Source organism: Melanotaenia boesemani, chromosome 3, assembly GCF_017639745.1.
Source record: "Melanotaenia boesemani isolate fMelBoe1 chromosome 3, fMelBoe1.pri, whole genome shotgun sequence".
Lineage (NCBI taxonomy): Eukaryota > Metazoa > Chordata > Actinopteri > Atheriniformes > Melanotaeniidae > Melanotaenia > Melanotaenia boesemani.
This window is the reverse complement of record NC_055684.1, coordinates 40908572-40927428: the sequence shown is the minus strand read 5'-3', so window position 1 is coordinate 40927428 and position 18857 is coordinate 40908572. Positions and strand designations below refer to the sequence as shown.

At 43.6% G+C, this 18857-nt stretch overlaps 1 protein-coding gene across 2 annotated transcripts in view; it reads left to right on the top strand.

The window, feature by feature from the left end:
• The window catches only part of pdzrn3b (PDZ domain containing RING finger 3b), a 170071-nt gene that overhangs the window by 70812 nt on the left and 80402 nt on the right, over positions 1–18857 (top strand). Inside the window, exon 4 of one of the 2 annotated variants that reach the window (XM_041980558.1) lies at positions 15482–15529. The exons of the other annotated variant lie outside the window; for it this stretch is intronic. Coding sequence (XP_041836492.1) covers positions 15482–15529 — 48 coding nt within the window. The remainder of the gene's footprint in view (positions 1–15481; positions 15530–18857) is intronic. 2 annotated transcript variants of the gene reach the window in all.

The following is an 18857-nucleotide window of genomic DNA, read 5'->3' as shown; positions in this document are numbered from 1 at the left end:
GATAAATGTTCAGAAAAGCAAGATTTAGCCAATACATTCTATACATTTCTCACATCTTATGTTATTCCTCATCAGCCTAAGCCTGCTAAAAACAACACCTGCACAGGTAATGTTTTTAGCACATTGAAGCTAGCTTTGCTAAATGTCAGATCTTTGGCTGGAAAAACATTTTAATCAATGATTTTATTACAAAGCATGAAGTTAATGTTTAGTTTTTACCAGAAAGCTGGTCAGACAGAGAAAACGATGTCTTGTTCTTATAGAACCGACCCCTCCAGACTTCAGCTCTGTGGGTGGAGCTAGATCACATCAGAAAGGTGGAGGAGGGATGTTTGCTTTAATGACTCCCTCCAATGCAGCAGATCTCTAAGAAAAACTTTGTGTCTCTCCAAATGTCCCTCCCTGCAAAAGACATGTCCCTCCCCTCTCGCGTGGTGTTCCTTGACATATACAGGCCATCTAAACACTGTGCAGCTAAACATGGAGTACAACTCCATGGAAAAATACCGCTGGTAAAAGCTGGAAAACCAGAATGTGGAAAAGCTGAACGCAGGTAGTGGAAAACAAAGCTGCAGGTTCACTATGAGATCTATAAAGAGAGACTGAGGATTTTTAAACTGGAGCTGAGAAATTCAGACCATCTTTCTTTCTGACGTCATTGCTAAGAACAGCAATAAAGCTCGAGACTTGTTCGTCACTGTTAACAGGCTAACTGATCCTCCTGGTCAGGCCTGGAATGAGTTTGCTTCTTTCTTTACTGACTACATCCAGAAAACAAGGCAGTCAGTCAGTGCTTCCATGCCAGGGGAGAACATATGTCCCTGTGTCCACTAAGAGACATGAACACCATGACACACTTTTCTCCAGGCAGTCCTAAAAACCTGGATGAGATCCTTGTCCATCTGAAAACCACCAATTGCTGTCTTGACATCCTGCCAACCGGGTTTTTAAGAATGTTTCAGGATGTATGGCCTTAGAAATCTTCCAGGTTGTAAACACGTCTCTGCTTTCAGGCGTCTTACCTCAGACCCTAAAAACAGCCGTCATCAAGCTACTACTGAAAAAGAAAAACCTAGACTCATCCCTCATGAGCAGCTCCAGGCCGATATCAAACCTCCTGTTCCTTATTTAGATTCTAGGAAAAGCTGTCTTCCTGCAACTACACAACTTCCTGACACTAAATACCTGTTCTGATGTCGACCAGTCAGGTTTTCAGCCTCACCACAGCACTGAGATGCTCTAGTTCAGGTCTTTAATGACATCCGCCTGAGCACAGATAGCAGGAACATTTCAGTCCTGGTACTGCTGGATCTCAGTGCTGCATTTGACACGGTCGACCAGAACATCTCACTAGACCGGCTGGAAAACTGGGTCGGACTTTCTGGTGCTGCAATTAACTGATTTGAGTCCTGTTTAAAAGACAGGGACTACTTTGTGTCTATAGGTAACTATAAATCTGAGCGAACCAAAATAACCTGTGGAGTTCCTCAAAGCTCCATCCTGGAGCCACTGCTGTTCAACATCTACATGCTGCCACTCGCTCACATTATGGAAACAACTAAACATGTTACCACAGTTATGCTGATGACACACACATCTACATAACCATCTCACCAGGAGACTACAGTACGATCCAGACTCTGATCACCTGCATGGATCAGATTCAAGATCGGATGGGCCAGAACTTCATTCGGTTACATGAAGACTAAACTGAAATAATAGTTTTTGGAGCCAAAGGAAGAAAGATTAAAAGTCAGCTCTCAGCTTCAAACAGCAAAGTTCAAAACTACCAACCAAGCCAGAAACCTGGGAGTAGTCCTGGACTCAGACCTGGGAGTAGTCCTGGACTCAGTCCTGGGAGTAGTCCTGGACTCAGACCTGGGAGTAGTCCTGGACTCAGTCCTGGGAGTAGTCCTGGACTCAGACCTGGGAGTAGTCCTGGACTCAGTCCTGGGAGTAGTCCTGGATTCAGACCTGGGAGTAGTCCTGGATTCAGACCTGGGAATAGTCCTGGACTCAGACCTGGGAGTAGTCCTGGACTCAGTCCTGGGAGTAGTCCTGGACTCAGACCTGGGAGTAGTCCTGGACTCAGACCTGGATTTTAGCATTTATATTAGCTGTGAAGTCGGCCTGTTATCACTTAAAGAACATCTGGAGGATTAAAGGACTGATGACTCAGCAGGATTTAGAAAAACTGGTCCATGTATTTATCTTTAGTAGACTGGACTACTGTAATGCTGTCCTCACAGGTCTCCCTAAAAAGTCCATCAGACACCTGCAGTTAGTCCAGAACGCTGCTGCTCCAGTCTTCACTAAGACCAGGAATGTAGATCCTAGACCTCCAGTCTTCACTAAGACCAGGAAAGTAGATCCTAGAACTCCAGTCCTCAGATCTTTACACTGGCTTCCTCCTGTTAGTTTACAAAAACCTGAATGATTTAGGACAGTAGGTCAGGTCTACTTCCTGTTCCCAGAGTCAGAACTAAACGTGGAGAGGCAGCATTCAGATTTTATTCTCGTCACATGTGGAACAAACTCCCAGAAACCTGCAGGTCTGCTGACTCAGCAGTTTTACATCAGGGTTAAAATTTTTCTATTTGCTGCCTTTTATCAGAACAGCTGTTAATTCCCCACACTGGAACTTTAGTTCTGTCCTTTATCTGTTTTATTTTAGCTTTTTCTGTTTTTATTTTCTTTTATTTATTTTTAAAGTCTGTTTTTAATGTGCTTGTTATTGCCTCCTGCACCTCGCTGTGATGCTCTTAATGTTTTATGTGAAATACTTTGACTTGTCTTCTACATGAAATGTGCTGTACAGATAAACTTCGTAACAACTTAGCTAATTTTACATCACTCTGCAGATGATAATAGAGCAGCCTCTGCTGGATCATATGGATAACTTGTTCTAACAAATTTTTTACATGATCTTCTTTTAATTTATAAGAATAAATGAAAGTCATACAGTGAAATAAGATGATATGGTAATTTCCTTTGTTGTATGTTGTTGGCTTACAGGCCAAGTAATTCATAGTTTCAGCTTCTTTTTGTCCAACCTTACTTTAGTTTCTGCAGGTTAATCAATGTTGAATCACTAATACAGGACAATCTCTAACATTATCTGAGTTTAGCTTGTTTTATTTCAAAGCTTTATAAAGAAAAGGTTTGCATTATATTCACTCATATTGCATTTACTTGAGCTTTCTGTAACTTTTTGGTTTATCGGTTTTGCAGAAAGGTTGTGTAACTTATGCATGATTTGGCTTATATGTTTTTGTCTTAAGCAATTTTTTTCTGTTTGGATCTTTATTGGTTGATGAGTTTGGCTTGTTAAATGGACACAGTTTTGTAGAGAAATTAAACGTTTCTTAAAATAAGGAGTAGGACCGTTATCTTGTACTTTTTCTACTCAGTCTTTAAATAAAGATAATTTAAAGCTCCTACCAACTCTTGACTCTTTGGTAACGTCCTGTGTGAGAAAATTTACATGAAATGTGCTGCAAGAATAACAAAGCAAGAGACTGCTTATGTGTTTATGTCTGGAATGACTTTCCTTTGACATAAAGCCTCTGACATGAGCTTCTCTTGTTCCGCCCATTCACAAAGGTTCCTTCATGTCTGAGGAAACACCACCATACCTCACACCCTTTGATACACAGAAGCTCTACTTTCCATCATCCCCATCTCCTTTTTCCCCTCATGTACATTTGCAGTTAAACTCGGCCCCTGTGAAGACCCATCATCCTCTTCCTTTTTACCGCACAGCGAAGTCCAATTTTGCTGACCTCTCTGTGGCACAAGGATCCACATCAGGGATCACTGTGAAAGGGTTGCTGGCAGGGTCGTATGGGTGGAAATCCACCACCTACACAGATACTGACGACTCGTCAAGCAACGTGATTTGATAGGTGGTGAAGACAACTGTTCTCTCTCTGAATCTCTTCCTCTTTTCTCTGGGAGGACATAAAGTCTTAACCCCCCCCCCCCACCACCACCTCCCTCCAGAGAAACCAGTTTCCTGCCATGCCTCCATTCTGAAATCAGATCCCAGCGTCGCTCTGGTCTTGTTTTTTTTGCAAGGGCCGCACACAGACACTCACACCGAACTGAGACTCTCCCCCGCTCCGTCTCTTCACCTCTGCTCTCATGTACATAAATTTACAGGCCAGGCCTTTATCTGCCTTCCTTCTAAAGAGGCTTTCACACCACCAGATCTTGACGTTTAACTGATAAAGCTGCGTGCGTCCTCTCTGGTTCCCGTTGCCAAAGTCGTGATGAGAAGAGACGCTGGAATTTCATGTTTCTCCAGCCATTTCGAGGCTGTAATTTGAGCCTAACTCGTTCAGCCAGCACATATTTTAATGACATTTAAACAGCTCCAGATGTAATTTGAAATAGGTCCAAACAAATGCCTCATAAGCCTTTTAGGATGATAGTTTTCTTTCTGCAGCAGACTGATGCATCATGTTTCAGAGATAAGTTTCATGTTGAATTTTCTCTCTTTTTCGGACACTGAAAAGCCCCCCAAAACGCCTGAAAGACTCATCTTTGTGGAGCTGGGCAGCATTCCACTGACTTCACACTGGAGGGTTTTTCTGCCCCTCCTCTGGTTTGGAGCTCTACTAGCCTTCACTTTTGGCCCATGTGAGACCAGCTTGACTGAATGCGAGTGATGCAAAGTAAGCGTATTGTTTTCCAGCATGGCTCTGCGGCTTGTGGGAACAGGGTTGTAAAGAGGGTTTGAATGACAGAAGCGTGCACTCTGGGCAGCCTGATCATTGACGTGGGGTGTTTACATGCCTTTGGCCCTCACACTACTGCCACAGCCTGGGGCAGTTTAACTGGAAAGCCATGAGTTAGTGCTGTCTGTTGAAAAGGTGCTCTGTTTGAGGGCCCAGTGGTGCAGAGGAGCTTTTCATGGATGGGTACACAAGGCTCACGTCCCCAGCCTGTCTCCTAGTGTTTGTGTGGTTGTGTGTGTACACACATGCATGAAGGTGGGGCTGTGCTACGGCAACAAACTGGGCTCGTCATGACATTAAGGACTGGCTGTTGCTTCATGTTTGCACTTATTGAAAGTGCATGCAAGTCAGCTGAGCACTTCAAGGAAGACTCCTTCCCAGAATGAAAGCCATGGATGGAAGTGTAATTATTTCATGCCGTTGGGCCTCAACTTCCTTTTGTCTTTCTCCTGGAGTTACCTACAGCAGAGCTGAAATGAAACCCATATGTCAATCGCAGACATTGTGGGTAACTGCATCAAAAAGTGACCCTGTGTTTGGACTTCTATTTATTTCTCATGCAGCGTTTTCCACTGGGCTGCACAAAGGGAGAGTCTGCAGCGATGGGGGAGGGGTTATAGGGTTGAAAGAGGAGAAGCACTCCTCCCCGTCCTGTATCACCCTCCTACCCATCCAGCTAATGCACTTATCTCACAATTACAGCTGTTTGACTACATAGATGAGTGTCAGGGACCAAGCAGTAAAGCAGTGAGGACACAGAAAGTAATTTCAAAAACTGGGTTTTTATTGATCCAAAATAATACAAAAATCCAAAAGAATGAATAAACTAGCCAGCCAATAAAAGAGGTCAACTAAATTTAACGATACTCAAAAGTGTATCCTAAACAAATCAAACTTAACTGAGGAAAAGCTGACCTAACACGATGAGGGTAACTTATAGTAGTTTGGCCAAAACAAATAACACACACAGGGGAAAACAAAATGGATGATAATAACTAGACAAAGACTTAAAACTAACTAAACTTGAACCCCCTCCATCATCCAGCAGCTCATGGTAGAGCCTGACGAGCCGGCGCCCAGATTGAAGGCTCGTCAGCCCTTTGCCCTGCTTTTCCTCAACCAGGGAAGGTAGCTCGCCCCACCACGGTGACTCAGAACAAGAGTAACATGTTAATCTTCCAGTGTTGCTAAATGTGCACTCCAAACCACCAATGCAAGGTAAACATGAGAACAATTAATGCTTAATATTTATCTGAAAATGATGTATTATGAAAAATGCGAGAAACAATCCCATCGTGGGGCTTGAGCCATCACAGTGGGCCTTGTAATGTGGCTGGTATACGCTGAGCCACCTTTTTTTTATTGCTTGTGCTCCCTAATTTGATTTGAGGCTCAGCGGATGTTCCAGCTGCATGTGAGCACATCACAATGACTTCTTGTTGTTGCATGTTGTAAAATGTTGTTGTTTTGCTTGCTTTCCCATGGCTAATAATTAGAGGTGTGTGATGTGTGGGGGAGGGAGGCGAGGTTGGTCAGGAGGTAAAACAGGGGGTAGGGGGGCTGTCTTCCCCACCGCTCCCTCCTCCTCTTCAATCTAAAACACCCGCCCCGGGTATACGTCTCAAGCCAAGGCCAAATTAATAGCCTGTACATTCACATTCAATTAAAAGCTCCCCTCTGTGGCCACGAGGGAAACAGCTGCAGAGACTCCAAGCTGTCTGTTATCCTCACTTGTTGGAAAAAGCTGCAGCTTGTCCCCATCAGAGGTTTACAACACCCCAACACACACAGAGATGCTTATTAGACAACAAGAGAAAACGGTGAAGATAGTTTGGACAGAAAAACACATTTAAACATTAACATGATAGGCGGTGTCCCTGTTTCATCGTTCCATTCTCACTCCAGTAAGATGAGACTCAATCACAGAAAAGAGGTGGACAGCAAGCATGCAGGACAGGAAAGTGAGTGATAGCTCGTAAACAGATGCTCTATCCGTCTGCTGCCCTTTGATGGAAGGAGATGTGAATAAGCCCCATCTGCAATTATGCCTTATTTACTGATTTAAATGCTGGTCAGACTTTGCACATCACAGGAGATGTTAAAATATCTCAGGATCATCATTGTCGCTGCCTGAACCGTTGTTTGCATCCTGCTGTAACAGGAGAAGAAATGCCTTTTTTGTAGTTTGCTAATTTTTGCAACATGTGCAACTGAAGCGCAGCGTCTTTACTGAGACACACAATGAAAATGTAGCTTCTGGTGAAACTTGTAGGTGAACAAACAATATGACTTAAAGTGAAGGAACACACATGTAAAAAAAAAAAAAAACATTTTCTTGCAATGACCATTAACACTATTTTATCAGATTTTTGAGTCTTTAAAGAACTCTGCTAACAGTGGACTTCATGTGTGGGAGAGCAGTCAAGCTAGGACACGTTTAACAATCAGAAACATGGAGCCAGTGTGTTGCTGAGTTACGTTAGCTAACCATTGCTAATGTCTGCTGATTGCAGTAACGTTTGCCATCGCATGACAGAGTGTCAAAAAAAAAATACAGGTGGCAGTTTACTACTGATTTCTGGAAACAAAACAGAAGCAATTGTCTGGAAGTAACCTCAGATAAATTAGTTTACTAGTGAAACAAAAGTGAAGCAATAACAAAGTGATGCTACTTTTTACTGTGTCCGAGACAATGGAGCAAGAGAGAAACAGAAAATCAAGAAAGTATTAGATTTCAAACTGAAGACTTGCAGAGTAAAGTCTTTTTATGTTTTTTACCTGTATCTAGGCACTCTGTCCCTGCTGGTTACATGGACACGCGTGTACGGCAGAACTAGCTGCATAAAGTGAGCTGCTATCTGCTGTCCACATGATACTGCCTTTTACATCCCAACTCGGATGTTATTAAACCTCTTTCTTTGTCTTGAAAACATAAAATCTCACAAACCCATTCCTCAGCTGTTTACACCCACTCCCATTGGAAAGTGCTGCATTTATTATAAATAGGACTCTTTATTCCTGAGAGTTTGCATTCGTTGAGTCAAGTTTGATTTTGGGTGGTCACACCTCCAAGTGTGGGAGGTGAAAGGAGAAAACAATAACATGGCCAGAGATGGCTTCCACAAGCTGCTCTCTGGCTGGCTGTCCTGGCGAAGACTGAGACATCCCGTCTGATCCAGCCTAAATTTAAACCTGTGGACAGACGAGTCTAGCCAGCCTCGTTCCAGCCACCCGATTGTCCACAGTATGGAGAACCCGACAGCAAGAAAGAACCTCTAGCCTTTTAAATCTCTTCGCTTTTCCTCTTCTTTTCTTCTTTCACTCCCCTCATATGTTTTCTCCCTGACTTCTTCTTTAAAGTCCACCTAGGAAATGACATATCTACATATTCTACATATTCTGAAGGTCCAGATCCTCTATGAGTGGGCTGAGGTGACATCTAGGGCCTTGACAGGGTTCACTTACATTCCTGATGAATAGTTTCTGGAGTTCTTGTAAATGAAATGTGAAGGGGCAGCAGATGTTTGTCAGCATGTAAGAGGAAAGATCTGAAAGAGTGAGATGAACCCAGAACCTACAAAATTTTACAATGGATCCTCTGTTAGTAGGAAATAATTGCCTTATCTTTCTACATTTGAAGAAATGATTAAAAGTCCAGGTCGGAGAGTAATAGATGGTATAATAGGTGTGAGAGTGATAAATTGTGTAATGAACTCATATTTAATCTGTGATATTAAGATACTAGGAATCCCACGTAGAACCCCTGTCTACCCAAGTTTGGAACAACCAGAAGTTTTTATGTTTGGTCTGATGAGAGATATAATAGTGCAGCAACCACCCAGGCTACATTAACAATGTAAAGAAATTTTGACAACTGTAGTACCAGTAGTTCTTCAGATTTTAGTTGTGACCTTCAGCGGACGTTCATGGAACAATTAAAATCAGTTTTCATCTCAACGATCTTCACCAGAACATCTAGCCTGTTAGCTGTGCAGGTCTGCAGCTGGAATAGCCTCTCAGTTACAGATCCCCACTAAACAGTAAACAGTCATCAGTGATTGTGTGATTTTTCAGCTAAAGGACGATCCTGTACAGTCTCCTGTAGAAAGTCAGCCATTTCTGCCAACCTACAACCTTCATTTCCCTCCCACAGCCAGCAGATCCAGGCAGCCATGCAGGAAGCTTTACCTGCACAAACAGCTGGAACCTGCTCAGCCCTGATTGGTCAATCGGCAAGGATCTGGCCCAAGACACGCCTTGAAAGACCTCCCCCCTCATTTACATAATGAGGCAGAAATGCATAAGGAAACGTAAAAAAGAGACGTGGAAATGAATATGCTTGGAAAAGAAAATGTAAAAGGAAAATAACAAAAAATAATGACACGGAGACGTAAATAAATAGGAATATTAACATAAAGTTAATTTAAAATGGCTGAAAATGACAAAAGAAATATACATTTGTGTCACGTTTTATAGGTTTCTTACATATATTATATATATATATATTATATTATACAGTTCTGGCTCGGTCCACCATCCTTCCCGCTTTTTCTTTATCGCTGTCTCCGTCCTGTTCCGTCTCTCTTGTTTTCTTCCTCTTGCTTCATTTTTCTCCTCCCTGTAATCAGGGCCCTTTGAAGTGGTCTGAGGAGACGGATTAAAGCTGGACCTGAGGGGTCTTTGACCCGGGGTGAGCCTGGGATGAGTAATTAGACAGGGAATTACGATGACGCCCAGCCTCTTTCTGTCTCTTTCATGAACTGTATTCCTGCTGGATTGTTGTGACTGTGCAAAGCTTTCGTTTTTCTTTTGATAAAATTGATAGATCTCTCAGACATTCAGGTCCTAGCCCTGACTGAGACCTGGATCCGTCCAGAAAACACAGCTACTCCAGCTGCCCTTTCTATCAATGCAGAATTTACCCAAACACCTCGCTCAGCTGGATGAGGAGGTGGAACGGGCTTTCCTATTTCTACAAAGTGGAACTTCACCTCCGTCCTATGGCTACCTGCTAATCACCTGAGTGTCACGAAGTAAAGGTCTCTACACCCATCACTGTATACATTCTGGTCATTTACCGCCTCCGGGTGGCAGTATAGATGAGTTTGTCTCTGAAATGGACACGATTCTCTCTGACATTCCTGATGATGGCACACCACTAATTGTCATGGGAGACATGAACATTTACATTGGCAAACCACAGCGACTGACTTTCTGGCTCTCATCTACTCTTTCAATCTCAAACTGGTTCAGACTCCTCCAACACACAAAGCTGGTAAAACTCTTGACTTGGTACTGACCAGAAACTGCTCCATAGCCGACCTGTCCGTCACCCCGCTGCACCTCTCAGACCACTTCCTGGTTAAATTCTCCGTCTTCCTTCCTCATGTCACTCAAGCGGCTCCTAAAATGGTGTCCTACCGCAGAAACCTGAGATCCCTCAGACCTACACAGCTGTCTGATGAAGTTTACTCTACCCTCCCTTCCCACTCAGACTTCTCCTTACTGTCTGTTAATGAGGCTACAGAAACACTCTGCTCCTCTCTCGCCTCCTCTCTGGACAAACTCTGTCCTCTGGTGTCAAAACCAGCCAGACAAAACCCTCCCAGTCCATGGCTCACAGAGGTTCTAAGGGAGCACAGAGCCGGACTCAGGGCTGCAGAGAGAAAGTGGCGCAAATCAAAAGAACACACTGACTTGTCTGAGTAGCAGCAAAAACTTGAAACTTTCACATCCAGCCTAAAGGCTGCAAAGAAAACCTTTTATCAGAACAAGATCCGCAATGCTCCCAACACACGACATGTTCATGGTGTTTAACTCTCTTCTATCTCCACCACCTGCTCAGCCTCCCACTGTGCTGACTGCAGAAATGTTTGCTTCCTACTTCACTGAAAAGGTCGCTACCATCAGTAACCAATTCACTGAGCCTGACCAACTCAGCCTTACCAAACCAGCTACTGGTGCCTCACTCTGTTCCTTCCGCTCTCTAAATGAGGACCAAGTCTCTAAACTTCTAGTCAAATCTAAACCCACGACCTGTCCTCTTGATCCTGTTCCCTCTGACATCCTGCAGAGCATTTTACCTACAATCAAACCTGCAGTAACCCACATTATCACCTCCTCTCTTAAATCCGGTGTCTTTCCCTCTGCCTTCAAGCAAGCTCGGGTTACCCCGCTGCTGAAGAAACCCACACTCAACCCAGCCCAGGTTGGAAACTACCGGCCGGTCTTACTGCTTCCATACATGTCTAAACTACTAGAGCGTGCCGTCTTCAGTCAGGTCTCACAGTTCCTTCAAGACAACAACCTGTTAGGTCCATATCAGTCTGGCTATAGGCAAGGCCGCTCTACTGAAACTGCTCTCCTGGCAGTTACTGATTCCCTACGGGTTGCCAGATCTGCTGGTCAATCATCTATCCTCAGTCCTTATACTGCTGGACCTGTCTGCTGCCTTTCACATGGTCAACCATCATATATTGTTCTCCACACTCTCGGAGCTTGGCATCTCAGGATCTGTCCTCTCATGGTTTATGTCCTACCTCACAGGAAGATCTTTCAAAGTATCTTGGCAAGGGGGAATGTCTAGACCACATGGGCTGACAACAGGGGTGCCTCAGGGCTCGGTGCTTGGCCCTCTTCTCTTTTCACTATACACCTCCTCACTCAGTGCATTATTAGCTCTCATGGTTTCTCCTACCACTGCTATGCAGATGACACTCAGCTTTTCCTTTCTTTCCCACCTGACAACACAACCGTCTCAATGTGAATATCAGCATGTTGCTGATATCTCCGCATGGATGAAGGATCGCCGCCTTCAGCTAAATCTGTCCAAGACCGAGCTTATTGTCTTTCCAGCCAATCCTTCCTTACCGCCACAGATAAGCGTGCTGCTTGACTCCATCACATGTGTGCCTACGTCTTCTACCAGGAATCTTGGTGTCATGGTAGACCAGCTGACCTTTAAGGACCATGTTGCCTCGGTTGCTCGATCTTGCCGATTTGCTCTCTACAACATCAGGAGGATCAGACCCTACCTGACTAAACACACGGCCCAGCTCCTGGTCCAGGCTCTGGTCATTTCACTCATTGACTACTGCATCTCCTTACTGGCTGGCCTGCCTGCATGCTCAGTTAAACCTCTGCAGATGATCCAGAACGCAGCAGCACGTCTGGTCTTCAGCCAGCCCAAAAGAGCTCACGTCACTCCGATGCTAATCGCTCTCTACTGGCTTCCAGTTGCAGCACGCATCAAATTCAAAGCTTTGTGTAGTGGCAACAACTGATAGTACTTTAAAGCTACTCTTTTATCTGTCAGGAGGTGAGGTTGGATAGGCTTGACTCGTAAATATGTTACCTTTTCTTACCCACAAATCACGGGAGACTCAGGTCGTGTTTGTGGTTTTATTTTACGTTGTTCCAAGTATCTTTCAGTTGGTACATCCAAGCTTCTCCTGGGTTTCACAACAGTTCTCAGTTCACACTTACTGTAGCAATGGTTTTTTTGTCAGTAACATAGTGACGGTCAAAAAACCTTTTTCTCTGTACCTCAGCACACCTGTCAATCCACGCACCAATATCAAAATATAGCTCTTCCATCTGTCACAGAGAGCAAACGTAATGCCTACTTCAGGTGCTATAGGACATTTAACAACTAAGCAAAGACCAAAAAATAGTGTAACACAATGAATACCAAAGTACAAGAAAAATCACTAAAATACACTGTAACCTACAACAAACAAACAATCTTAACTATCTATATCACAATTTTGGCACCTACACTCTGCTTCTGGCTTACAAAACAATAACCCAAACGGCTCCGGTCTACCTCCACTCCTTAATCCAGAGCTACACTCCCTCTCCACAGTTACACTCTGCCAGTGAAAGACGCCTAGTGCTCCCACCACAAGGTGGCACCACATCAGTAGCTAGACTCTTCTCCTCTGTTGTTCATCTACCAAACTCCGTCCGATCCGCAGAGTCCTTATCCACTTTTAAAAGCAAGTTAAAGACTCAGTTGTTTAAGGAGCATTTCCACACTTAGCTTAACTCTTCTACTCAGAATGAGTTAGAAAGATTTGTCCAGCTCTTTGGCTCAACCAAGTACTGAAGAAGCTGTGTGCACTTATGCCCAAGATTATATTGCTTGATGAAATCGTGATGTTTGTATTTAAACAAAATGACTTACAAAAACTACAAAAAAAAAAAAAACAAAAAAAATTTGCCCTACCTCCATCCCTACATGACAGCACCTGGTCCACCTGGACTCCAGCAGTCTGACTACCACTTAATGATGACGTCCATCTTGTTTGAATTCATGCTTGTGTTGTTCTTCCTCTCAAATGTAAGTCGCTTTGGATAAAAGAGTCTGCTAAATGACTGTAGAGTAGAATAGAATAGAATAGAATAGAATAGAATAGAATAGAATAGAAAAATCCATAATTCACCTTCAAGAAATTTCCCCCCCACCCCCATAAACATGACTTTTCTGGCATTGCATGCCAATCACTGGCCAACTTTCACTTTACTTTTAAATCTTATTGGTGTTTTATTTTTACCTTGGGGAATTTGAGTGAGAATATCAACAAAGCGCCTGTGAATGACCAGTCCTGACGAGTAGCAGCATTGTTGAGCCATTACTTCAACAGATTTTAAAGCCAGTGTGCATGTTATGTATCAGAAGTCTGAAAAGGACTGTAGAAACATCACCATCAGCAGATATCCAGCTTTGGGATTGCGTTTAGTTATCAACCAGTGACAGTTGGAGGTATTTATCTGGTGTCATTTGCATCAACTTTGCCCTGAAACTGAAAATGTTTATTTATATTTAGTGGTAGTTCCCTTAAGCAGTGAAGTTATTAACCCATAAAGGCCCGACCCATAGCAAAATGGTAAGGAAAGTCCAATTTTTTTAACATGAGGTCTTTATTTGGCCCTTTAACAAAATGTAACAAAAAAATTAACATTTTTTTGGGAGGGATATCTATCATTTATTACCATGTGATATATTAAAAATATTATAATGTGGTTTTCTGTTTCTGGGTGTCTATTAGGGAACAGAAGACAAGTATCAGATTGTGTTTAACAGGATTTTGAGCAAAGTTTATACCATAAATTGAAGCAAAATGTCTCAGAAACTGTATGTGACATAAATGTAAAGTCGGGCTCTTATTGGTTAAGTTAACAGCTGAATAGTCTAACAAGTCTTTTTAAACATTTTTTCCACTTAGAATTTTTGAAAGGTTAAAATAAAAGAATTTTTATACAGTTTTATGTTTCATTTGATGAAGAGTTACTATTACCTGGTAGTACCAGGTAATAGTAACTCTTCATCTGGACCACCTTCTAGTACCGGGTCGTCCTCTTCATCAGGACCGCCTTCTAGTACCGGGTCGTCCTCTTCATCAGGTCCGCCTTCTAGTACCGGGTCGTCCTCTTCATCAGGTCCACCTTCTAGTACCGGGTCATCCTCTTTATCAGGACCGCTTTCTAGTACCGGGTCGTCCTCTTCATCAGGACCGCCTTTTAGTGCCGGGTTGGACCTTTTTAATCCTGGTGTGATAGATGAAGCAGGTGGTGGAAACCTTCCTCAGAGGTTTTCTCCATATTGACATGACAGCATCACACAGTTGCTGCAGGTTTGTCGGCTGCATCCATGATGAGAATCTCCCGTTCCACCACATCCCAAAGCTGCTCTACTGGACTGAGGTCTGGTGGCTGTGGAGGCCGTTGGAGTCCAGTGAACTCATCGTCATGTTCTAGAAAGCAGGTGGAGATGATCTGAGCTTTGTGACGTGGTGCATTATCCTGCTGGAAGTAGCATCAGAAGATGCTCCACTGTGGTCATAAAGGGATGGACATGGTCAGCAACAATACTCAGGTAGGCTGTGCTGGTTAAACCAGGCCACGTTGGTACTAAGGGGCCCAAAGTGGACCAAGAAAGTCTCCCCCCACCATTACACCAGCAGCAGCCTGAAGTGTTGATCCAAGGCAGGATAGATCCATGTTTTCATGATGTTTCCAGCAGATTCTGAGCCTAGCATCTGAATGTGGAGCTGAAATGGAGACTCATCAGACCAGCAACGTTTCTCCATCTTCTATTGTCCAGTGTTGGTGTGTGTGAATTGTTGCCTCAGTTTCCTGTTCTAAGCTGGCAGGAGGCACCCGGTGTGTCTTCTGCTGCATCCTGGTCCAGACAACTGCTGCTCTGGATATTTTCTCTTCTTCAGACCATCTCTGGAAACCCTGGAGATGGTTGCGGATGGAAATCCCAGAAAATACTCAGACCAACAACCATGCCACTTTCAAAATCTCTTAAATCCCCTTTCTTCCACATTCTGATGCTCAGCTTGAACTTCAGCAAGTCGTCTTCACCACGTCTACATCATGCACTAGAAAAAGTGGAAGTAGTGGTACTGTTTGAATAATCAGGAGAAGTTGGTTAATAAATAAAAGCAGGAAAATTGCTGAAGCAGTTTTTCCAGTAGTTGTAAATGTAATAGTAATTTTGGAAAACAAAAAGCTGTGATAGTGGTAGCAGCATTAGTGGAGTTTAAGACTGCATTGCCTGGGGAATTACTGTACAGCCCTCATCCAGCTGAGATCAGGCAGTGTGTTAATAAACAGAGACCATCTAGAAGAGCACCCACGTGGCCAAATATGGACATCCAGTCGCCCTCTGTCTCCCAATCACCATCAGATCTAAAGACATACACTAACACTTTTTATCTCTGTCTCCTTTGTAGGTAAGAGAGATTTCCTGTTCCAGAAACATATTATTCCTGTCCTGCCAAGTAAGTGAGAATGCCATGATTTTAGGTTTTTATCTGTTTCTCCTCGCACTCCCTGGCATGCTGTGATATCCCCAGGGTACCTGTTGTAGCAGCATTGGAAGATAATGTGCAAATTGTAGTCTGGGAGCTCACATTCCTCTGCCTGTCATGCTAATAATGTTTCACATCAGTCAAGCTTGGCTGCCTATCACAGACCTGAGCAAATGCAACCCCCCCCCCCCCCCCCCCCCCCCCCCCCCGCGGTTGGTAGCGGCTGCGTGATAATAGACACTTCAACTGTGCTGACTTACTTTTTTTTGCATAATCCTTAGGCTTGTGCTCAGAGTAACTTCCTGTTGGGAGTTACCGTAAGTACTAGTGCTTTGGGGGGTTTTGAGCCAAAGCACAAAACAACAGAACAACGCTTATACGTTTACTTTGACCATGAACAGCGAGGAGGAGTTTGTCTACTACCCCTTGCTATTTTTTTAGGATCTAGAAACATGACTTTGAGTTGGACCGAAGTGTCAACTCGTCTAATCTGAAAAAGCAACACAGAAGGGAAAGGAAGTCTTTGCAGGTGGGGAGAGAAACTACTAACAATCCCAGACTCAAACACCTCCCACAGCGAGAACACACACATTTTGCTCACTTCTCCATAAACCCATGACTCCTGCTTACATAACCCACCTGCCTGTCCTCGGCCCCCAGCCACATCCTGGGAGCAGCGCAGGCGGCAGAGGAGGGGCAAGCAGGCGTGTTGCGTGTTGTAGACATCCTTATCACGCCAAACAAATAAAGTCAGCAATCGATTTTTCTTGTTTTCAGCCAGACGTTCATGAATCTGAGAAAAAAGAAGAAATTTAAATGGAAATGGAAACCAAACGGTGTAAATATGCAGTTCATAACGCTTTTTCAAGATTTGATGCAGGAAAGAAGTAAAACTGAAACCCTTCCTGAACAGGCCCATAGGATGTTTGCCCAGGCAGGTCAAGATGTAAAAATGACATATAAGTGGAAAAGTTTGCCCCTCTTCATCATGTCTTTGCATTCAGATGGTGGTGCCAAGACCAAGAGTAACAGTAACCTACTCATCTGTATATGGAATATTTTATCTTTGAGCTGACCACATTTCTTGAGTGGATCCTTCCCTTGAATCGCCTGTGATGGTGGATATTATCACTGTTTTGCCCATTAATATAGGCCTTCCTTGACAAGAAACAGTGGCGTCATCTACAAACCACGTTTAGGGTGTTCTTTTGGCTAAGTGGCACATTTGAACTCGGGCTTCTGCAGGACCAGCCAACCCCAAATGCTTTGTTGGGTTTGGAGAAGAGCATGTGCTGTGCAGTCTCACATTCAACCCTCATTTCTCTTCCAAACTTTCATCCACTTTGGGCCAGACCACACATCCTTAAATGCTGATAGTTCTGCTGGCTTGCTCAAATTCTGTCTTACACTCAACCGCGCGGTCACGACCTCAGATAGGGATCACATTTAGCTTTGCTTGGCTGCTATCTGCCCTCAGTTGCGTTTAGGGCTTACAACCCGAGCACATCTTGAGGTACTCCTCAGTATTTATAAACAGTTATGATTACATTTGCTCAATGAAATGATGTGAAATGAGTGTTTTCCTGGAACAGAAACATGGCTGTCAAGCAGAGGGGATTTGCACTGCATATTCTGAACTCACTCTCTTAATGTGGTTTGGTGTTAGCCTGGCTGTAGAGTGGATGGTTGAACAGGATACAACGAGCTGCAGCAGCCATGATGCAGTAAAAAAACAGATTACTTCTTCTTAGACGGACAAATCCAGACCTGTTTTAGACTGTTTTGTGCAGAGCATGAGTGGCTAACGAAATCAGGGTGAGATCAGTTAACAGATCTTGTTGACAGATTCTGCATATCTAAAATGTAGTTGAGCCTTGTGATTAGGCATGCAAACGTGAATGCTAAAGCTGGTTGTCTTTTTTAAGTGGTATGGTCTAATCTAGGCCCAAAGGCTACGCTGTTAAGGCAATTTGCTATCAGGCAACAGCAAGAATTAGAAGGGGATGGTGAGACGTGATGCAAACAGAGGTGATAATGAGCTTTCTTCTACCCTTCCACATCCTTTTTACCCTTTAGGACTGGCAAATTATCTCCTGAATGAATGTCAGTGACCCTATACTCATTTTAGAAAGGCTCCAATCTTTCCAAGAGATGCTTTTCTGACTCTTGAAGATAAAAGGAGAAAATGATCCAGGCTGTTGTAATAGAGACATTGTGGGTTTAACTGGAGTGCTGGGTGGCTCATTTTAAATTTATCTCTGTTGGAGAGAAGCACAGCTGGAGGGAGCTCCCTGTGCTGTGTAAACCGTCCCCTCTGGAGCAACTCGGACACTGGGAAGCATTCCTATCTCACCCAAGGCAGGGACTGGTCCTTCACCGTAAAGCCCTTCATGGTGAAAACTGAACCAAGCTTTGGATCAGGCGGATGTCACTCTGAGAGGAAAATGTGTTTATTGTGTTTGCTGGTCTTTGTGAGGACAACAAAACAAATTCATACTGATTTAAGCTTGTAGGATATGGCTGTGACTTAATTCTGGGTCATGAACTCACTCCCAACATTAGCTCAGTTGGCAGAGCACCTGTCTCCCATGCCGGAGACTAGAGTTCGATTCCCGCAGGGATAAAATATTAACATCTTCCAGTTGGGCCCTTAATGCTACTGCCTGACCACTGTAAGTCACTTTGGATAAAGTATCTGCTAAATGTCTGTGATCAGCTTAAGTTTAGGTTGTTACGGTGTTCAGGACACCAAGCTGCTGAAAATCCCAGACGGGGTTAAAGAGCACAAATATATTAGAATTACACTAAAACTACTGTATTATGCAAAAGTCTCATTTCTTTTTATAAAGCCTCCAAGCAGTTAAAGTGCTCTTTAAATTGGCAGTTTTCTTCTACTGTTGTTAGTCCAGTCTCTCTTGTTTGTTAAGCCACCTAATACCAACTTATAAATAATTCAAGAATTAAAAAGGCACTTAAAGGATGAACACATGACACATAACGGACAGTTTAGCAAAGAACCCATTTTAAATGGGATCTCTTTATGACTAACAGCCTGTCACAAAGACACATTTTCTTTTCCAGTTTCTTGGACAGAAAACAGGATTCTAGCATCAACAATGTAATTCCCAAAGAGCTGCTACATGGAGACTCATCACATCTCTGCATGGAGGCAGGAACTGGACACATGGAGGACCAAAAGAGTCAGGACTAAACTCTATCTACAGAGAACTAGGATCTGAAACCCATCAAAGACCCAATGAGTCTGATGGAGGGACGGATCCTCCCCAGAACCCGGATC